The sequence below is a fragment of the Hippocampus guttulatus genome, chromosome 2 (assembly GCF_054856545.1).
Source record: "Hippocampus guttulatus isolate MCC_2025c chromosome 2, RoL_Hgut_1.0, whole genome shotgun sequence".
NCBI classification, from domain to species: domain Eukaryota; kingdom Metazoa; phylum Chordata; class Actinopteri; order Syngnathiformes; family Syngnathidae; genus Hippocampus; species Hippocampus guttulatus.
The window spans coordinates 5,564,533-5,588,137 of NC_141262.1; the positions used below are offsets into that span (position 1 = coordinate 5,564,533).

General features: G+C 43.6%; 1 protein-coding gene across 4 annotated transcripts in view; it reads left to right on the top strand.

Moving 5' to 3' along the window:
- The first annotated feature begins 1,116 nt into the window (after positions 1–1,116).
- The window catches only part of rab28 (RAB28, member RAS oncogene family), a 34,926-nt gene continuing 12,437 nt past the window's right edge, over positions 1,117–23,605 (top strand). The window contains exons 1-4 of one of the 4 annotated variants that reach the window (XM_086132794.1): positions 1,117–1,511; positions 9,769–9,865; positions 15,957–16,045; positions 17,729–17,858. In XM_086132794.1, coding sequence (XP_085988920.1) covers positions 1,437–1,511; positions 9,769–9,865; positions 15,957–16,045; positions 17,729–17,858 — 391 coding nt within the window. In that variant the 5' untranslated portion in view covers positions 1,117–1,436. The remainder of the gene's footprint in view (positions 1,512–9,768; positions 9,866–15,956; positions 16,046–17,728; positions 17,859–23,605) is intronic. The other 3 variants (XM_086132778.1, XM_086132801.1, XM_086132786.1) reach the window with 3 other exon arrangements.

Here is a 23,605-nt window from a genome sequence, read left to right on the forward strand (position 1 = left end):
CTTCGTCCACGAAAGTTCGTTCAATCTCAGCTGCTCAACATTTTCAGTTATTTGCTGTTGTATCGCCGATTCTCAAAATGCAAATGATCTGTTTACTTTATTTTCAAAGAATAGTTTGTTTTGTTATTGTTTGGTTGGTGTCTTATATGAAACTGCGACATTGTGCAATTTATTGGACAGACTTGTTTAAGATCACACAGCGTAATTTGGGTGGCATTTTATTTAGTATTTTTAAATCTTTTTTTTTTACAATATCTATAAATTTAGTTTCCTGCTCTTAATTGTGAATGCATACTTGATGGTTTTAAATGCTCCTGAAATTAAGTGCTGCTTGACGAGCCTATACTGTATTGTGTTAATGTATGCGACGTCACTGAAGGCCTAAGGTTGAAATGCACGGCCCGCCACTGCTCCAGGTACTCCGGTTTCCGCCACATTCCAAAAACATGCATGGCAGGTTGTGTGGGCACTCCAAATTGTCCCAAACTGTGATTGGAAGCACGAATTGTTGTTTGTCTATGCGTGCCCTGCGATTGGCTGACAACCAGTTCGGGGTGTACTGCGGCTACTGCCTGAAGGAAGCTAGGATAGCCTCCAGCACGCCCGCGACCCTTGTCAGGATAAGCGGAGTGGAACATGGATGGATGGATGGAATCAGTCTGTGTTTTAACTACATTTTAACGTGTTAACGTATATGGGAGGGCTAAAAAAATACTACGTTTTTAAAGCCTCTCTATATTGTGGAATGTGATCTATTGCAGGTGAGTTTGGAAAGTACGACCACGAGAAACGGGGGTTCAGGACCTCTTTGTAATACAATCAACGAGCTCATAAACGTCCACAGATATGCCAGAGTATTTATTTGGCATTCACGATAACACATAAAACACAAGGCACCTCAGAAAATATTGCCTTTTTTTACTTTCTTGCAAGCAAAGAGCTCCCACAATACGAGGATTAAAATTTTGTAGCCACCCACCCTCATTTCTGGTCGGCCTTTGTTACCTTAGCAACGTCTTTCTTACTGTCGCAACGCAGCAACGCGTCACATTTTGGACACAACCATTCTGTAGGCTCGCGGCTGCTATTACGCTTCTCAAGCGCTTCCACGCCGTTGTGACGATCACCACAGACACAAATCTCTAGTTGAGGGCTCTTGTGGGTGTCTTAATGCTTGAAATGTGTCCATTTTGAACCGAAATAGTTTGCTTTTCATCAGTTTAAGTGTTTCTGTAGACCTAGCCGAGGTTGGTGGCCAAGTTGGTACAGTCAAAATGGCGCATGGTTGCTCATTCGACGCTGTGCTAATCCGTCAAAGACTATTAGCTGCCTAGATTTCGGATCAAATCCTCGAATCGTGGAGTTCTTTGCTTGGAGGGGGGGGGGGGGGTCTCACTATCTCTCTGCCAGACACTGGCTGAACACACGGCGGTGTCATGTCGGACTCGGAGGAGGACAGCCAGGACCGACAGCTTAAAATTGTGGTCATCGGCGACGGCGCTTGCGGGAAGGTGAGCGTAACCCCACGAAAGCTTAACTGTACTTCACAATAATCAAGTCAGATTTATCCACACGCCACGGACGTGTTAATTTTGCCACGTAATTCCATGACTCCGATGTGGATCGGGCTCCTCGGGACGCTGCTTCCGACTCCGCAATGGCTCTTTGGGTCACCATGGCGACCGACGCCTAAAACGACACATACAAAGTGAGCTGTTTGCTGACAAGCCGGACGAGACGTGATGCGACGCTTTTAACGAGGAACCTGTTATTTTCAGAGGACACCTGAACGTATCTCAACACTTTATGTTGGTTCTACCAGTGCCATTCAGTAAACTAATGGATCTATCTGTGTACACGTATCTGATTTTACAGTTCCAAATTTCCTCATCATGCACTAATAAAGGTTACCTTATCTTACTACTACTCTAGTACTACCACGGCCAGCTGTTTGAGCATTTCGTCGATATCCCATTTTAAGGCAAAGACTTTCATACACGAGGTAACTCAATGTGCTTCATGGGGTACTGTATATAGTTCCAAAACACTGAAAGGCTACGTTTCAGGGGAAAATTCAACATTTCCGGCAAAATAATTTAAGACGGTTAAACATTAGAATTGAAGACATCTAAAGAAAAGTAGATAAATAAAACATAGTTAATAACATCCATCCATCCATTTTCCGAACCGCTTGATCCTCACTAGGGTCGCGGGAATGCTGGAGCCTATCCCAGCCATCTCCGGGCAGTAGGCGGGGGACACCCTGAATCAGTTGCCAGCCAATCGCAGGGCACACAGAGACGAACAACCATCCACGCCCACACCTAGGGACAATTTAGAGCGTCCAATCGGCCTGACATGCATGTTTTTTTGGAATGTGGGAGGAAACCGGAGCACCCGGAGAAAACCCACACAGGCCCGGGGAGAACATGCAAACTCCACACAGGGAGGCCGGAGCTGGAATCGAACCCGGTACCTCTGCACTGTGAAGCCGACGTGCTAACCACTGGACTACCGGGCCGCCAGTTAATAACATAACATAACAAAAAAAAAAGTACACTGCAAGAAAGAGCACGTTTTGGGAAAAATAAATACAAATGCTCGAAAATACCTTAATCATCGGTAAGAAAAAACAAACAAACAAACACATTTTAAACCTGGATTCAAAAGCATACACACATGGGGCCAACATCAGTTCTGTTGACAGTTTATTCCGTTTGCGTGGAGCATAATAGCAAAATGCTGATGCACCGTGTTTGCTTTGAACTCTGGGCTTCATGAAGTGACCTGACTTTAAGGTTCATGTCAATTCAGCGCGATATCAAATAATTGGTCAAAAGTCTTTATGGTAAGCTTTTCCGAGACAACAATTTAAACTGTTGTGTTGCCAATACATGCTCAAATGGTATTCAATGTCCACATATGCAGCTGAAGGTCCATGTACTGGTTCACTCATTGATCTCATTGGTAGGACAACTTTGACATTCTAAAACAACAACTACATGTTACCAATGAAGCAAAACTGGCAGTTGACAACTGCGTGCTGCTACGAGTACTTCTTGTAAAGTGACTGAAAACTATTCAGAGATTCATAGGGTTTTTTTTGTGGCATGTATTCATTAGTTAGCAGGCTGCTACTTCCTTTGCGGTGAATGAAGAACAGACGGGGTGGCAATTTGATTATGTGGAGTTGGATGGTTCCAATGCTACCATAATGACTCTCAAGGTATAAAAGTAAAATAAAATAAAATGAAATAAATGCATACCTTATTCAGATTGTCACCAGTCGGTTTCGGTTGATTGAAACGCAATCTCTGAAGTGTTCATTTGAGTGCTGTGAAAAAGGCTTGTCATAAAAACAAGGCTGGTGCTGATCTCAGACTTTTTCACTGCACTGTCAAGGGGATTACGAGAAATCCTGGACAATAATAAAACTTCAGTTCCACCCCATTTTACCAGAAGTGTAGTTTTCATTGAGCCACAATAAAAGGGCAACTTTAGGCTCGCACAGCAACATTGCATTTCATTGCATTAGCGTGTCATCGGCTCTCAAGTTACCGTATGAGGTCTTTTTCCTCGACGATAAATGACTGTTTTTTGCAGAAGATTAAGCTCACCACATGTTGGGAAACTAACATCACCATTAGCAACTTCATGCACAAGTCTACCATTATGGAGGACCACAAGCACGAGCTGCCCGTAACTCTCCCGTGTTATATAATTGTGTCATTTATTATCCAATATGGGTTTCCTAAAGAGTTTGACCGTGTGTCGTCTTGGTTAAGGAAGGTTCAACTCACCAATTCTGCACAGAAATGTTTTCAGTGGTAGCATTTATAAAGCAAGGAACTTAGAATTCCTTTCTCATTTGAAGAATTAAGTACTGTAGTCCCTTCTTCAAACTTAAGTCTGAAGCAGAAGTTTGGACTTGGTCTCAAAGGAAGCATATTGAATGTAAATCGATGTTGTTCGAAACCTTTTACATATGCATACCTGTCAACTCATACGGTTTAGCCATAGTTCATACGGATTTTGTGGTGAATCTTACCCTGTATGGCCGTATCGCACAAATCATACGGATTCTGAAAATTTCCGGTTTTTGTTTTTTTTTCCCCCCCCTGACAGGTAGTTCCGTTTGCTTTTGCCCAGAACGGTGCTCGTCTACTCGAATGCTTTCATTTCCGGAATACAACTCTGAACACAGTAATGCCACTAAGTAGAATGATGATTAGACATTAACCAGACATTGTATGATGGAGATCTACAATAAATATCATTGAACATTTCGTGGGTTTTTTTCCGTGCCGTTATTTTGACATAAAATGCTTTGGATTGTTGTAAGGATTTTTTGCTCTTTATAAGGATTTTTTTGGTAGTTTATACAGGTTGGCGCTCCGAAAAGTTGACAGCTATGCACATGCGAGGCTTTTACTTCATCTTACATATCGTTTGAACATATTCAAATGTGCGCTATGAAGCTCAAATGCATATCAGTCCATTTTAATGTACCGGTATTCATTTTCATGCTTTGATTATTATCGTCAGCTGAGCTGTGCTACTTCCTTTCCTTTTGATGAACTATATCAGTGGCTCTCAAAATTGTACCTGCAGAGATATACATGTTTTAAACAAGCAGTTCTTAAAGAATAAATGCTAAAAGGTTAAATACAACTGAACTCATAAGTAGTGTTTAGCAACACACCGTGAGATATGGTGCTTTTACTACTAAAAGAGCTGAAGCCTGGAGATTTACCACAGTCTCACGTGAAGTCATACAGACCGATTTTTTTTTTTTAACTCATAAAGTTGTATTCTCCCCGAATAATGTTGTCTATTCCAAAATTATTGACCGCAGAGGTGTTTGAATTTTGAGGTTTCAACATCAACAAAAGAACATGAAACTGAATAGCCCCAGTTGTGGAAGAAAATGAATGTCCTCATTCTAAAAAGCCTCCATTTTTCTTGTTTTTCTTTTCGGGAGGGTGCAGGACGGCGGTGCTGTTGAGAACACACAGGAGTCAGTTCCCAGCAGATACGCTACATTAACTCCCCCCCCCCCCCCCCACCACTGCCAGGTGTCAGCTCATCACTGACTTACCTGCTTGTGTGTTGGGCTCAGAAAAAAACCATCCCGTGCACTCCTCATTTGGATTCAGGACTGCTGACTGACATCTTGAATGCCACCCCACAGCTCCCGCTCCTCTTATTAATGTCAATTTGCCTGGCAAATTGCAATCGGATCGGTTTATTTTGGACGACATTCTCCGCTGGTATTTTGGCTTGCGGTCGGATCGTCCATTCAGAAAAATAGCGAGACGTGGGAAGGCTTGTCCATCTGAGTGGGATGTTTTTGAAAATTTCTGGACTCTCACGTGTAGCCAAAGACCTAATACGCCCGGCTTCACTTACACACAAGTCTATTTTTCCACCTGAGTGCTCAGGTTTTCTTCAATATTTGCTGTTCCCTTTGGAAAGAAGCCAGCTTAGGATGCAGCGTTAAACATGAGGACTTCACGCATTTATCGTGGAACCTCTGGAGACCCGTGTCCCAAAGCTCATCAAATATGGACCACGATTTCAGGCAAAAATCTGCTTCATACATTACATGAGCCGCTATGATGCATGGCCTTACTCGGCCAAATTTGAAAGGATTAGCTTTGCCGATGTGTTTAGGGCCGCTAATTTACCATCATTTTAATACTCGATTGTGTTCATTATTTTGTCGATTAATCAATCCGTCGGATAAAAAGCTAGTTTGGATTTCTTTCCCTTTATCATTTCATCATTTCAAAATGCCTGTGCAGTAGTGAGTAATTTAATCACTCTCATTGAAGTGCACTGTTTCATTCCTTCATGGGTGCATTTGTCTTTTTTCTTGAAAGCCTAACCTCTCGAACCAAAACATTCATGTGGCATAAATCTGATAGTTTATTGTAATACAGATTTATTCATTGCTTGTGTTAGAGAATTCACGGGAGAAGGACCTTGAACAATTGATTGCAATCACAATATTGGGATGGCAGATGATTTTTTTTCCAAATGGTGCAGTGCTCACTGCAACCCTCATTCCTGTTCCCTTTGGCCTTCCGGGACTCTCTGCTGGAGCCCCCGAGCCAGTTTTGACTTTTCGGAAAAAAGGGCTTGAATATTTCTTGACTGGCGCCGTGCATTTGAGGCCGATTTTGTTTGCTGTTTGGCACTGAATGCCCGTCCACTGCTATTCTATTCAACCGTGGAGGTATCTACTGTACAAAATAGTCACACTTTGGCATCTTTACAGCTGAGCAGAAGGCTTTGCATTGTATGATCGTCTTTGCTGTGTTGTTTTTCTCTGCGCTCCAAGTTTCTTGTTTCATTGGAACCTCCCCCCTCCTTGCCATTTCCCGGCATTGGGATCACTGGTGACCCTGTGCCGGAGTGTCAGGATTACGCCAGCGTTCAAATTCACTCTTCCAATTGTACGCTAAGGGGGTGGGGGGGGGGGGAAACAAAAAACTACAAAGGCACTCGGTTTAAAGGAGGAAAGCCAAGCTACTGGGAAGCCAAGACAAATGTCCGAGTAGGCCAGCACGAGCATGAGGGATTCATTTCTGCTGTCCGAGCTCATTATTCCGGTGTTGCGGCTGATTGTTTGGGCCACCTAAATGAGCCATAGTCTCCTTGTTGCTGTCATTATTCAGTCACTCTTGAGGCTGCGAAAAGCTGAGAATGAAGAGCAATGTGGAGGTTACTAAACGTCCAGAGGAATTAGGTTGGCGGCGTAGCGCTTGAGTGGTGAGCACATCCGCCTTATAGTGCTGAGGGCCGGGGTTCAAATCCACGCTCCAGATTTCCTGCGCTGAGTTTTTCTGCAGGTACTCTGGATTCTTCCTGCATGACAAAAACATGAATGTTGGTTCATTGAAGACTCTAAATTGTCTCCTAGGAGTGAATCGAAATGGTTGTTTGTCTCCACGCCCGACCAATTTGATCGGATGATATCAGTTCTTCAATTTTTTGCAGATTTTTGCCATAACGCCTCCTCCTCCTTTTGTAAACACATCAATATGTTATAGCAGAAGACAAATAAAAACATATTCCCACGCCCAAAAAATAATCAGACAGTTTTTTGCAGATTTTTCTCCGTGTTGTAGTGAAACCAATACTACTGGACAATGAAAGTATTGTTGTAAACAGTCAAAAATGTTCTGCCTGTAATTAAGGAATCGAAAAAGAAGGTATTTTATTCAATGGATAGGTTTTTACTTTCATCGGCAGGTTTTTGTTTATCTGGTTTATATTCAGCCAAATATCGGAATTGGAATCGGCCTAAAATAATCCATATCAGTCAGGCACGAGTGACGTCTACTGTCCGGATGTGCCACCGAAGTACGCTGACATCGAGGAGCAAAAATCACATTAACAAGGTCATATAGATATTGTAATTGTCGTTTAATTTGCAAACATATGGTATATTTAACATTCTTGTTATAGAGTTTTTTTAACTTTAAAGTTGACAGCTGGCTGCATGCGCCACACAATAAAATGATCCCAGAACACAGGAGAAGAATTTTTTTGACTTTTTTTTTTTTTTTAGTTCGCTACAGCATTGGTGGCCAATTTGTCTGTTTAAAGAATACAAAGAGGACTAAAATGGACAATGACTACTAGTAAGGTTCATCTCAGAAAAAAATACTGTTTATATATACCAGCTTTTTCGACATCAAAAGATTTTTATGGCCCCCAGTTTTTACATTTTTTTTTTTTTTTGGTGGTGGACGCCCATGAAATGAAAATGGCCCTTTGAGTTTATCATGTTGACGACCACTGGTCTATACTGCATCTGGCCTACGATTGGCTCACGTCCAGTCCAATGTGGAACCCCCCACCCCACCACCATAAATTAGTTTGGATAAACTCAAGCTCCGAAATGGGATAGACAATAATTGGCTGGAAGAATTAGGCTCATGAAACTTCCACATGTTCACCTTTTAAAAGCTGCATGTGTCATCTTGTTCAATAGTTTTCAATTTTAGTTCAGTTTTTATTGACACTGTTAGACTTATTGATGAACATTGTGTTGTGATTGTGGTTGTATAAATGCGCCGCATCCTACTGAGTGCTACTGTGAACATTTTGACGGCCGTGTAGTGAAATAAAGTCTCCAGAACATGAGAAACTCCCCCGACGGTGCAGTTCACTTCCTTGAAAATGTACTTGCGCCTGGTGAGTACTCAGGTGTTGCATTGACACTGAGGCAAGTTAATAGACATCCAATGCTTCCTGTTTTCATCCCGCCACACATGCATCAAAATGAAACCAAGTTGGCCCCGTCACAGACGGGCCGTCGTCCCGCAGACGGGCTATTTTCCTCCTCTGCCAACAGTGACAGTGATGGAGCTTTCCTAATTTGTGGCAATTATTTGGTTGCAGTCCGGAGACATGACACACACACACACACGGATGTGTGTGTAGCCACACCTGTTTTTGTCATTCTCATTTGACAGTTCCATCCGCACAGCGTCCCCCTCAGTTGTTGGCTTTTTAACAAGTCTGTGAAAAGGATTTAAAAATAAAGTGAACGTCACACTTTGTTGCACTGTCTTAAGGCTTGTGGGCCCATGGCGGATACACTGAGGAAAATGACTTGATATGATGAATGACATTAGACTAGTGGTTTATAAGGGGAATCATATGGGAATGAAAACATGGTTTCCCAATTTTAGGGTCAGGACCCCAAATTGGTTGCGAGCAGGATGACACAAAAACTCAGTTGAACATTATTCATGGAAGAACCGATTTAAATTCAAAACCTTATTTTCTCACCTGTTAACTTTTCCCCACGTTTAGGTGAATAATTCAGACGGAGTAGTCTCCGCAGGAATCTGCAGAGAAAAAAGTGTTGATTCTGCGGAAAGCAAATCTTGATTGCATGGGTTGGAAGTTGATTTTCTGTGGGCATTAAAAAAGAAAAAGACCTAAAATGACCAGTTGTAAACCAATATACTAATGAAGTCATAATTCTTTTAGGAAATTACGGTATCTGCAAAACAAAAACACTGTGGGACATTGCGGTTATTAAATAATCCACATCAGTATTCTCTTTGTCCATCTTGGGCAGATTTAGTTAATCATACTAATCGATTTCATTTGCAGAATGAGCGATATGAAAGCAAAGATTTAAAATGTAAACCAACCACTTCACCTGCATATTGTAAACCGACTGCATCCAGTGTGATAGTTAATGTAATTCAACCACACAGACTGTTCATTTATAAAGCTCGGAAATGTTGTGATGTCATCTTAAGTAGGCGTCTCCGTTAGGTGGGCTTCATCTTTACTGGACATGATATGAATACAAAGAAAAGCGTCCATAATAAATCCACCGTCACCCGCAAAGTTTAAGAACCATCGAAAAAATGGAGAAGACCAATGAAAAATAAATCGCCACCAAAAGGAATTGTTTAACGGCCTTGCAGAGCATCACCGTGCATGACGCTGCTTCCAAATTTTCTGTTATGATTGAGCATATTTGGTTACTTTGGTGGGTTCATTGCTTTCCAATGCAGTTGACGCATAGAAGTATACTGGCGGCGGCGCTTACACGGTTTCAAACCTAAAAATTCTTTTTAATGCGTATCAAGAGCATGAGCGAGTTTTGATGTTGTGCACAGGCAGTGAGTTTCTCCAAACGAAAAAAAAAAAAAAAAAAAAGGTCACGTCTTCCAGTGACGTGTTGCTGCTGCCCGCTGACTGCGGTGTGTCTCTTTTTTTGCCGCTGTGTTCCAGACTTCACTCGCCACCAGGTTTGCTCAGGAGGCCTTTGGGAAGCAGTACAAACAAACCATCGGCCTGGATTTCTTTCTGAAGAGAATAAGCCTTCCAGGTGAGACACCCGACAACCACCATGTGGGAGTTCTCGCTCCCTCGTTTAGGGACCAAGCAGGCACACGTGTTACTTATCACTGCGATCATTTTTAAGCTATCGCCGGTACTAGAAAACTTCCAAGTTGCAGCCAAAGAATTAGTACCAATATGTGAAATGCACAATCAATTGTTTGCTCGTCACTAATACAAAAAAAAAAAAATTATGCGCAACATTAAAAATGTCAATAATGATGCGGACTTCCTCTGCCATTCACATTGGAAGCTTCCAAGGTCACCACCTTCAAAATTGGACCAACATTTTTGTGAAAAGTATTTTTTGAAATCATGCCAAACCTCAAGTTGGAACTGTTGTGAGCGTGGTGTCAGACAATGCCAGTCTTATTCTCGGAGAAGGAGCGGCCTCAGCGTGGCGTGTTAAAGAAAAGAAAAACGCAAAAAGAGAAAAACAGAAACAGAATGTTCAAGCGACCTTTTGTCCTATCTAACTTAATGTCGCCGTTAGCGTCTTTGTATATAAATTTGCTTATGTGGCAATTTGACACAAATAACCGCCTTTGTCTTCGACGCCGCCAGGTGTACATATATTTCGGTGGCTCGGTGATGGCGTGCCACCTCCGTGAGTGAAAATACGTTTGATGCTTTGACTGTCAGAAGACTTGTATTTCAAATTCAAATTCAAACGGGAGGACATCGCTGCCTTGGGTCAGCCGACTGTACTTTGAGCTCTGGCTGAATTTGTCAAGACAGATCTCAAGACTGAAGTGTGCTGTATTTCTCGTTCCTTGAGGTAATTTGACCAAAGCGTGTCACAGATGTGCTATTCAGACACCTGGAACACGTTTTAATTTGTGGATAAATTGCACCGCGTCACCTTAAAAAAACAAGCAGACAAACAAACAAACAAACAAAAAAGAAATCTAGCAAATCAAGAGGAAGGCCAGCACCCTGGAACAGATTGCATTCGACCTTAGAGGTTGCACTGTATTTGCTATTTGTATTTCCCATCATTTTTTGGAGCGCTCCTTATTTTCGTGTCCCGGCGCTTCTCGCCAGAGGTTCGGGTTAATTCTTCCCATCAACCGACTCGAGCTGAATGTGTCTTTTCTGGTGGCGCCTCATTGTAGCGCGTCTGCCACTTCTCAGACTTATTCGCTGTGAAAGCTCTCCCCTCCAGAGCAAACAGTGCACAAGGCCGGCGGACAGCTCGCATCCCGGCCGGGGCGGCCTCGCTCATAATCCTGTGGGCACGGCGCAGAGTAAATACACGAACAGTTTTACGTTCCTATCGTGGATCCCCATATTCAACCCATCTTTGTCCCGTGCCACGTAAAACATTGGCGTTTCTAGTTGTTTATGCCGCGCCTGCTGAATACAACTGCGCTCTGTGGGCTCATTAGATCTTTAAAATAAAAGCTTTATTGACTCGTGCTATATTTAGACTTTTTTTTTTAAACGTGACTCGCCGCCATGTGAAATTGAGATTTCTTTGCGTCTAAAATGTCAATGCCAAGGCCCCAACAGCACAAATCTGCAAAGTGTCTCTATTCTTTCATTACTAATAAAACAACATTAAGCAAAGTTGTGCGCACAAAGTCGAGGTTATGCTGATTTGCGAGTTGGACGAAGGATCGTGTTTTGATTGTGTGTCAGTTTCGGCTTATGAGACTTGGGAGAACTAAACCCCCAAAAATGTTGCGGTGGAGCTCGAACGAAAAGAGCCGACCGTAAGCACCGTCCCCGGCTCAGCTGGACTTAATATGAACTCCGACTTAATCGCACGCCAACCTTTGTTGTGCGCTTCCGATTGAACCTTTCAGGGCGAAACCATGCACCTTCACGTCACTGCCGTGCACATTTATCCGTATCAATGGAGCAGCAACAACGCTGGCTCAACACTTGAGTTGTTAAAGGGCCCATTTTCTGGGGAATTGGGTGTTGATGAGCTGAGGAAGAGGAGGGCGGCTCGGCGAGCCGGGTGGTCCTCAACTTCGTTAGGACCATCACCAAGCCTTTTCGTTGGAGCCGTGGCCCGGGTCTCGGTGGAGCTGTAACCATCTTTTGCCGCGGCATGTGTGTGCGCGCGTGTGTGTGGGAGGGTCGAGGGTTAGCCTTTAAGTCCTCGCACCACGAAGGCCCAGCCTGTCAAATTTAATGTACATTTTCCAAGGCAAAGAGAGGTGAGTCGAGGCCGACTGGCACATAACAGCCTCCCCTGTGAGGGGATTTTAGAACAATACTTTCAGGACCAGATGTGAAGGGTGGGGGAATAACGTTGGAATTTTAAAAGCCTCTTTTACACGCTAGTCCCGTGAAAGAGGACATTACAGTCGATACAGCCTGTATGCATCTGGGCATTTTTATAGAGAATCAAGTGGATATTTTCGGAAACGTGTGCTTTTTGACACGGCATCATGCAGTTTGATAATTAGATGGAGCCAACATCAGGAGTGCTGGATAGAGTACTTGTCGGACAGCAACAACACAATACAACATGTAAGAAATCGACCGTTTATACAAGTTGAAGTGGATAGTCGGTGTCATTTTTGGCCACAACTTCAAAACATTTCCCTAGGAGCAAGTGTTTGGAAACGGGTATCAAAGTGGAAGGTTGTTGAAAATTTCGCATGGACATTCTTGAAATCTCCCAAACGCATTTGGGAAAAAGTATTAGGATCCGAAAGTTGTCAAGCCCACCAAACCTATGGTGGAGACAACATCACACTTTGGGGCTTTTTTTTTTTTTCTTTCACCCCCACAGTTGGAAGGGACGTCATTGGGTAACAACGGCAACTTTGGTTCAGCGTTCCTTAGACGAGGAGGAGTTTTTGGAACAGTTCCGAATACACACCAAAAAAATATATATATATATATACCGGTATATATATATATATTAAAATGCTCTGTAGTTTTCCTAACCCACTCACATGGTCGCTGTGGATTTGAGCAGATTGGGTTACTTTCACTCAAGGTTGGGTTAATCATTTTCACCCAGCAGATTGGGTTGAAGCATGTTCAAGCTCCTCAAAATTTGGCGTACTTTTGTTTTGCACTGAAGTTGAAGTAAATTGTTTAGAAGACGTTTCTGGTGTCTGGTCGACTCATTGGGTAACAACGGCAACTTTGGTTCAGCGTTCCGATTCCCGTCAGCATGGTGCATGGCTGGGTAACATCAGGCGGGGCATCTGGTGTAAAGACTGTGCCAAAGATATCATGCGAGTGAATTGCTTACAGGGGAAAATTGTGTGCTCTTCAAAAATGTTGGTATACAAAATTTGTGTTTTTAGCTTTAACTCATCAGTATGGGTAGGATTCAAATCTTGAACCAACTATGCTATGTCAAATCCTCTGAACAGTGGGCTGGATTTAGTGTAAATAACTGAACATTGGCTCACTTCCTTTTGGACCCAGCGCTACATTGGCTTTTTCTCCCAATTTGGGTGACTTTTGACACAGCAGCTTTAATAGTCTGCCAGTGAGTGTGAGCACAAAACCTTCAGCCTTCTGCTCGGAAGCAAAACAGTGTCAGGAAAAGCCTATTAGAACATCTAAAATATGTTTGGTGTTGATGAGAGGCACTTGAAATGGTTGCGGGTGTGTGCCGAGTCCCGATTGATTGGTTAATTCTGAGACGGCGCGCATCCGCTGTTCAAATAGGTTGTGCACTCTTCCAGTCTAGACCCACATTATCGCAGGCGTTTAGTTGTACTTCCCTCCTAAAACCTATTTATTTCTTTTTCAACTAGGTTGTACAGGTTAGGTCAAATCATTGTTGGAAAAATGGTTTGAAATCATTTATCTTGGTCTCAGTTATTAAATATCTCGAAAAACCTGGCATTTGAACATGATTGTGTAGACATTTATCCACTCTCCACATATCACAGAAGGAAGAATGGTTATTTTTTCCCCCCTACACTTGGTGCACATTTGTTTCGTAAATTCCATCGCCGGGTCATATTGTCTACCCTGGTCCGTCTGTAAAGAATCATTTCTGTTTTTACTGGATTGTTGTCGTGTAAACCTCCATAAAGTGATGATGATGATTTCCTCCTCCGTGTGCATTTTTGCGGGACCTTTTTCGAGGTTTATCTGTCGGCCTGCAAGGCTTCCTCCCCGGGCAAAAGCAGAAAAATGCCAGTGGCGTTGAGTCAATGTGAACCTTCTGGAACACAAATAAAGCAAGTGTACGAGCGCGGTGGATGGGCGAGGATGAGAGCAGTTATTCATCGTCCTCCTCAATGTAGCTTGACATTGCCACTGTATAGTCTAGATGTAGCGACTGTGAACCTCCAACGTTTCCTTTCCTCGCCTTCAAAATAAGGGGTGAAGTCGCCCAGCCGTATCCACCGCTCCTCTCGGACCCAGCACACAGACCGCGCAACACCGGTATAAACTCGTCGCTGTCTGGTCCTCTCATCCGCCGCCTTCTGACCACCCCTTTCATTTTCCAGAGGAAGAAAATATTTATTTGGGTTTGGGGTTTTTGTGCCTGTCTTTCTCACTCTCATTGAGCCTGTCTTTTCCCTTTCCACTGACATGAGGATAAGAGTTCTCTTTTCCTCCCATTTTCTGTTTAATTATTGCCATTTTCCCTAACAGCACATAATTCTCTTCACCTTCCTGACTTGGCTGCAGCAAGAGATGACACACATGGCACAATGCAAACAGCATGTTTTTGCTGCCATGGTTTAAAGCAGGGATGGGCAACTTAAATGTTGGAGGGGACCACAAATTTTCTTCAGTGCTACGGGGGGCACATAGAACCGCGCATGTCCTTACCAGATGTATGACAAGAATGCTATTTTGAATATGGACAAAATATGTGCATGCGTGCAAAATACATACTCTCAATATATTTTTCTTTTTGAAAATGGATTTTTCAATTCATGCATCAAAGATCCACTATCCTAACCCAACATCAAATGGTTGGAAGCAAACAAAATAATCACATAGTGCCGCCCACTCGCGAGTAAAGGGATCTCACATAAAAATACAATTCAAGGACGGCAAGAAACCATTCAGTCAAGTACTGAATTTGCAAATCTTTGTCACATTGTTGTGTACGGTAGGGCAGTTATAGGACCCAGTGTAAGCAAAACCAAGATGCGTCCACCATCTAGTGGTGATTGGTGATATTACAATTTAAAACCACAGTAGACTCTTGCATATTCACAATTTGTAACCTGTACATTCGCATATATATATATCCATCCATTTTCCGAACCGCTTGATCCTCACTAGGGTCGCGGGGGGTGCTGGAGCCTATCCCAGCCATCTCCGGGCAGTAGGCGGGGGACACCCTGAATCAGTTGCCAGCCAATCGCAGGGCACACAGAGACGAACAACCATCCACGCCCACACTCACACCTAGGGACAATTTAGAGTGTCCAATCAGCCTGACATGCATGTTTTTGGAATGTGGGAGGAAACCGGAGCACCCGGAGAAAACCCACGCAGGCCCGGGGAGAACATGCAAACTCCACACAGGGAGGCCGGAGCTGGAATCGAACCCGGTACCTCTGCACTGTGAAGCCGACGTGCTAACCACTGGACTACCGGGCCGCCCGCATATATATATATATTTTTTAAATTCAATATCTTTTCATATTTTGGATTTTTCGCGGGTTTTTTTTTCTGGGATCCCCCCCCCCCCCCCCCCCCCCCCCCCCCCTCATTTCCCCCTTTTTCCAGAGCTCAGGGAAAGGTTAATTATGAATTTCTCTTGGGTTCAAGGCAAAACGTGCGTTGATGCAATATGAGTGGCTGCTACAAAGAGGCAAGGACTGCTGAAGTGGGGATTTCACCCGAGGAGCAGCATTTAATTAATGCAGTGTGCCAAAAATAGTTTAATTCTTTGTATGTTTTTACACAATAGTAAAATAATGTGGTGTGCTCTTCTTTTTTCCTCATTTAAGTATAGATTACAACATTTTTTGTTGTTTTTTGGGAGTTGGGGGTAAAACAAATATCGTGGCATTTCCATTCATATCAATGGAATTTTTGCGCTACGAGCATGGTCACGGAACTCGTATCTCAAGGTACCACTGTACTGTATGTTATGTCATGGTACACTTCTCTTTTACCCCTTGTAGGCAATTTGAACGTGACCCTGCAGGTGTGGGACATTGGAGGCCAAACGTTAGGAGGGAAAATGCTGGATAAATACGTGTACGGAGCTCACGTAAGTCACCTTACCATGCATGCACACAAGCTAATGCCAACACTTTTTCTACCGCTAACCTTACAAACAACCGGCACATCTTCCTCACAGTTTAAAGGGTGCATCGTCCTTCCCCAACACGATGGCTTCAGTTGATTTCGGGAATAAAGGAATTAAGCGCTCATCACTGCGGTGGGACAGTAATAGGAAGAACAGGAAGGATTAGTTTTGAGCCGCGTCGGTGACTCCGCTCGCGCTTATTATTACAGTCTCGTCAGACCTCCTGGCGGGAGCCATATGATAATAAACTCAAGCCATCGACTGACACATGAACTGATGGTAAATGCAGCAGGCCGGTAGAAACTCACAATTTGTGTCAAAGTGATGGGGCCATGTAGGAATTTGCAACATCCGCAAGGGCCTCTACTGGTTGCGATTGTCAACTAATATTTCAGGGATTTTCATTCGGTTGAAGGATAACAGTACTATAGATTTGTTCACGGATAGCTTACCCAAAATGACAGATGTGGCTGACGTTGCTAGGTACATACTGCAGCTTAGAAGTACACACTATTTTACCTCACTTACTTCAAGAGAAAACCCATCTAGGTTGGGAAAAAGATGAAGAAAACATTGAGAAGGGATCCTGGATGGAGAGATTCCGGAAAAGTGGTCCTCCTCACATCGCCACCTAACCCCCTTCCCGAGCAAGGGAGGATTGAGGAGGAAAGAGGAAGCGGCAATGAAACAGGCCAAAATCCATATTCTTGGGGTGAGGCAGAGCATAAGACTCATTCATAAGGTGGAAAGCGGGCTGTGGTAGACGGCTATAGTTGCCAAGTTGCTCAGTCGAAAAGTGTATTTGTGGCAGTATGCTCCAACTGGACAGTGGGCAGCAGGGAAATGCTTTTTATTTCACCTGCGGAGCATCTCTTGTCTGAAGCCTACTTTAATTCCACATGTAAAAAGGTAATGCCGCACCATTGGCGTGTATATTACATAGTCGTTGTGCATTTGTGCCTCATCACAAGTTGTCATGCTGGTTTAATGCCTGCGCCGCTTGAAACTTTCCATCCCATCGTTCCGCCCTGTGCTTGCTGTAATCAACCATGTTGTGTCTGGAAGGACAAGTGGTAATCGCAAGCGTCGTGAGCTGTCGACACCGACCACGCAAATTGTGACAGTGCGTGTCACTGAACAATCACCCCTTCAGTCATGCTGCACAATACAGGAACCGACATTCACCTTGCTGGCCCCCGACTCAGCTCCGATATGGAGGTCACATAACCTTGATTTCAGTGGTCCTCAAATTATTTGCACCAAGTGCTACTTCTAAGAACACTGTGATTGGCTGTCTGGGCCCCATCGTAATGGCCAACATTAAAATACAAAAACGAGGCACAGAGGTTTAATTCCGAAAGTATCTGTGCTTATTATTGTTACCCACGGTAACAATGCAATTGCAGTACTCACACTGTGCTTAAAAACAAAAAGAAAGAAACATTGGACTTAGGGAGTCAAATCTATTGAAAAATCAAACGTTTTGATTGTATGTCACATTTTAAATATTTGATTCGAATTATAATTCAGTGATTCTTGTCTCGCCATCACAGTGAGCCCGCGTCATGATACAACACTGCCCTATTTCACACCAATTCCAAACTTGTGTGAGATTGTATTGTGTTCCGTTCCTCTCCCATGTAGGGGGTTCTCCTTGTGTATGACATCACCAATTACCAGAGCTTTGAGAATCTAGAGGATTGGTTCAGCATGACGAAAAAGGCCAACGAGGAGTCCGACGTCCAGCCTGTCGTCTCCCTGGTCGGGAACAAAAGTGAGTGTCACGCCTGCAAAAATCAAACAAACATTCTTTGAAAACCCCGAAGATGCTTTTTTCTACAGCTAAGTTCGGAATAATTAGCCAGATGATTGCTTTACATACGCCGGATGATTCCTCCATTTGCTTCAGCCCCTCCCACATTTCATGTTGCACGTCTGTGGAGGAGTGAGTGTTTGATGGTAGCAGACATGTTTGTTGGAGCGCCAGATAACCGATCTCGTGTGATATGTCCGTCGATAAGAAGGTAGCTCGGGTTTGGAGCGGTGGGAGTGTTTGTGAACTCTGGGGAGTCACCGCCGATGATTTAGGATCCGCGGATCATAAGACCTCAGGAGAGTGCTTATCTGTGTCCCTCCTGTCTCACGGTCAGATGCCCCTCTCGCCAGCCCCCCTCACCCGAGCTCTCCTGTTCTCGAATCGTCGATCAGACGCACTTTGACGCTAACCAGACGGCTGGGCTGCTATCTCCAAAATAAGGAGTAATAATGATGACATCCCATCGGACAGATGTGTTGTCTTGGGTACCGCTGTGTTATTGTGAAGTGTCAGCGTGTGCGTGACGTGACGCTCCACCTTGTTGGACGATGATGAACAGTTAGCAAAGTAGCGTCTGCACACTGGGAGCGCTCGAATGTTAACTCATGGGGGCCATAGGTCACAAGTCTCCTGCACACAACACATTCTGTCTTCTTCATTTGAATCTCCGAAAGCCGGGTTCGGAGGTGGGCGCCACTTGCAGTTAGACTGTAATATTTAAGTACGCACATCCCACCGTCATGTACACCCCCCCCCCCCCCCCCACCCCCCACCTCCCTCCTGCCCCTCTCAGGGCTTGCTTGGAATACCCCCATGTGCGTTTTCTGACCAAAAAAGAAAACTGCAATCCCACACAGATGGCCCCACTAGGAGCCATCAATCACCTTGTGAATCTCCCAGCATTTCTCTGGGTTAATTTTTAAGACAACGTGAAGGCTTAGTCAAGTATTCGCTCGGAAATATGGTACAGCACTTCGCCTGTAAACTTCAAGGGGCTTTTACACTTCATACATGGGTCATGTTTGTGTTTCACCACGTCGAATTCTTGACTTGCAACAACAATGAACATGTGATTACGTAGCATTCTTTCTGAGTGGAAAGGTCTTTCGGAGCAGTTCCCATGATGTCGGACGAGTTGGGCAACATGTTTGCAACAAACCAAAATAGACAAGCAGACATAACAAGGAGCTTGTACAAACATGACATTTTTGTGTCTGTGAGGACCTGACTCGCGGGTGATCTGGGTGATTTGACATCCGGGGACATTTTCACTTTGAAAAACTTGAGGCGAGCTCTCAGCAACAGTGGCCTTCCCTTTAATAAACGCTATGCCTTCAATTGGTCACTTAGGTCAACCTATGACAAATTAATGCCAGGCTGTTAAATTCCATTCCCAGTTTGTTTCCTGTCAAACTAAACACAAAAGAAAGAATTACTGGCTTATTTAAAACAGGGGTGTCAAATAAATTTTTGTCGCGGGCCACATTGTAGTTACGGTTTCCCTTGGAGGGCCGTTATGAATTTTGGGAAACCATATAAAATGTTTAATCAGCTCCACATATTACACACACAGCGCAAAACAAATTGATGGATAACTAGTTTTAAAATCAGAAGTCAAGAATACGGACTGTTATTGTGGATTACATATGACAATTTGACATTTTGGTTCAGACTTTAGGAAGCATCATGGAACTTGACATGCTTGATTTGCTTTCGCGGACCACATAAAATGATGTGGCGGGCCATATCTGGCCCCCGGGCCTTGGCTTCGACACCTGTGATTTAAAACATAACTTTGCCTTGATAGTCAGTTTAGCTTAATGCTTACAAACAATGCAAAAGGCCATTAACTGGCTAATGATTACTTTAGGTGTCACAGTGTTTGATAACACTTTCAGCAGCATAAACGGTGGAGCAACACATGTGGAAAGGCAATATAACAATATAAGCCAAGTTCCCTTTGTCATATTAAATGATGATGATGATTTTAACCGTGATTTGCAGTTGACTTTGTCATGTGATCACTCTACAATTGTGTGCATGTCCATGTCATGTTCCGAGGAGATGTGACTAATTTTTAGAGTCCCTTTTGTTTTGCTTGTTGATTAAAGGTTTTAATACTTTTGGTCTTTAAGTTACATCATCTGTCCGTACTCTATTCCAAAGGTCTTAGAGCCATGAGTGATGGCAATTTAAAAAAACAAAATGACAAGCTGACCAGACCACATAATAAATGGAAAATGCATGCAAACTTATGTTTGTGGCTGAGGTGCTTCCTTCATCAACTAAGCATCACAAACAGCTACGGTTTTTTTAAACAAAATAGGCTTACTAAAATATGTCTTACCTAACATTTCACTAATTTTTGTGCAAAACAAACAAACAAACCAAAAAACATACAATTTTAGTCTTGAAGCGACATAATGTTGCGAGTCAGAGTAAAGAGTGCAATTTGAGAGCAGGTGGAGCTATAGGATTTCTCAGATACTTGAAGTGTCCAAGAAAGTTAATCATTTTGAGAGCCTTTCCACCGTGTTAAATTGGTTGCTAATTTGTAAGAAAAAAGACCACGAGGAGACTGACTATGACTATGGATTTGAGGAAAAAAATGAATGTGAATTTGACCATTTTTCCCCAGCTAACTCTTCTAAGCATCCCAAGATGACCTTGCATTGAGCGCTGTCATGCTGCAACAGAAAAAGGCCTCACTCAAACTATTCGCGCAAAGTTGGATGCATAGAAAAGAGTAAGTGAATGGGTTAAAAAAAAACGTGTTCAAATTAAGGGCCAATTTGGCTGAGAAGCTTCATTTATGATTAAATGACCATTCATTTAATGCATCCACTTCATCTACAATATACAGTACATGATGAACATTCTCTCGAGGCCGGTTGGCTTATTCACTGTTTTAAATGGAGCGCTGTCCTCTCAAGGCAATTTGGAATAATCAAGCACATGGACCAGACGGGATTCTTACCTTGGCCCGACCGCCCTCTTGTGCCATGTCAGTCCGGAGGAACAACCTTCCCTTTCTTCTTCATCCTAGCATGGCCGGCCGTGTGCTTTTCGAGGCACCAGCATGCGTCACGCTCCTGGCCCTGACACGTTGCCCAGACCCTTGTGTTGAAAAACGGCACCACTTGTAACAATTCAGAGGATGCCAGTGCAGTATTTTGATGAGGCTTCCCGTGCATGCACTCTGCACACATTCCAAACATGCTCGGAGATACAGCAGGTCATTACAAAAGGTCAGAATGAAAGCTACTTTCTTCCCAAACATACTATCATTGTATGTTAAGGGTGTCGTCTTAATGCGCTTCACACATTTATTTTCCGTCATAAAAGTGTTAAACTCGAATCGAGTGGCTAACTTTAGCAGCCAGTTCTACTGCACGGATGATGTCACCACCTCATCAGCTGTCACGTCTTCACTCGCTGCTCCTTCTGCTCACTCGCCTCCGTGGCTTTTCGTGCGCTCTTCTTTTCACACCTTGTTGAGGCTGATCCCTCTTTTCTAATAATGTCACAAAAACAGCCGCGTAAGCGAACGCGTAAACAACACATGATCAGAGGTAATGCTTTGTTACTGACTAAACTGTGCTCAATGAGATATGCTAAGCCAAGGGTTTGCTAACTTTTGGGCTCCAAAGGCTCCTGATGGAGGAGACGTTTTTTCAAAGAATGAAAAAGCCTTATGTCAGTTAAACATCACTACCGTCTGTACCCCTTAATGCTACAGCAATTAAAAAGTAGCCTATTTACAAGAATAAATGTTAGAATAACGTTCATCTGAAGGAAAAAGATGTTAGGAGAACAAAGTCATTTTGGGTTAATGAAGATGGAAATAAGTGACTTCCAAAAATAAATATTGGCGCTTGTGATGTGACATTTTTTTGTATTCCGGGAAATAAAATAGGGCTATTTTCTCAAAGTATGCCTTTTGATTTTGAAACAATAGTACTGTATTCATACAGGGGTGTCAGATTTATGTGAAACAATCATTTTAGCTGCAACTTGACAAGATTTGCCCAAAATGACAATCTGTCAAAATACAGGTTATGTACTTTAGTACGGAAATATTTTGGGGGGAATTTCTTTGTTATGGAGGATTTTTTTTTAGGCATTTCAAGTGCTCACTCCATGTCTTTTGCAAAATACCACAAAGACGGCGGCCACTTTGCTAATTTTAGAGCTTTTAAGTGGCCCAAAGCTAGGCTAAGGAGGACAAAGTGGCACCCAACAAAACAATTTTTATGTGCCAATCCCCACATGCATGTAGGTACTCTACATGAACTTTTTCAGAATGATAAGCCACAATGACTCATCTCTATCCAGATCCATATCTTTTTGAGTAGACCATACATCTACTTAAAACAAATATTTGGATGCAGATGATTTTATTTGGTGCACCCACTCGACAAAATAAAATTGAGTGAATTCTACAATAACCCTTTTCAATGTGTGCTAATCTAGCTCATAAAGAATTTTGCAACCAGGAACTTTCGATGTTGCAGACCTTGTAGTCCGCAACCTTAAAACATGTTGCAATATGCTCTCATGAATGAGAGCTAACATAAATGTCCTTTCTGCTTATGTTAGTACTTCTGTAGACATGCAGTCTGCGTCATTTATCACACCAATTTGTTTTTATGGAGTAGGGATGGCAAGGCCCCGCTCGCTCCCGAACCATCGGCCTTCCCATCGCCGGTGCTCTCTCTCCCCCAGGAGCTCCAGCACCATCCGTCATGGGCTTGCACAGCCCTTATTTGGGGTGACTTAAATGGGTTCAGTTCTCTTAACCCCTCCTCATCATTCATGGGGTTTCTTTGCGGCCGATCCACTCAGATCCGCCATGGGAAAACTCCTTGTCATCTCACAAAAAGTCTTACCTACTCTCATTCCTTTTGCTGTACTGCGTTCTCAGTGTTCTGTCTTGCTAGCGCTTCTAATGGCACACGTCAGCTTATCTCACTCTCTCGAGCGTGTGTGGACTTTTGCCGTCGCCAACCTTACTCACAGTAATGTCTTTTCATTGGCTCCGTGGCGCCGTTGTGTCAAACAACACCCGCGTGTTTGCCTTGTGCACGCCGCGGCCGATCTCTCCGCATGTCGGTCCGCATCACACTTCTCCCTCCGTAGTTTTCCAGCCAACCATGTGAGAGTCAAAGAGTCAAAACACGGATCTTCTCATGAAGCGTGTCCTCGCCACCAACATTGCCGGGCTGGATTTGTTTGGACGTTTCACGACGCCTCAGGTGAAGTGGAAGCCAACGCCGCGAACCCTTCCGCGGTCCAGCCGTCACCTTCATGCCCCTGCAAAACTGCCACGGTTTCTGTCTGTTGAGAGTTGGCCTGCACATTTCTCAATTGAGAGATGCTCAGACGTCCAGGGGTGCAGAGGAGCTCAATGCGCTTCTGTTTTTGGTTTAGCTGAAAAATGTTTTTCCTGGCTCAACCCACTCCTACTTAGGTCCTCTTACAACAAACTAAAAGGTCCTAATTGCCCCCGAGGGAAAGGTTTAGCCACAATAGACATGTGCTGGGACAAAAGCCCAGTACTCTTGTACCCTCACCCCTCCCCAGATTGGAGGGATGAACACGTCAGCAGTGCCTGTGTCGCACGGTAGGTTGTGCAACCGCAGCTTTGACGCTGTATATACAGTATATAGACCAAGTTAAGGCACGGTTTACGGATGGATAAAAAC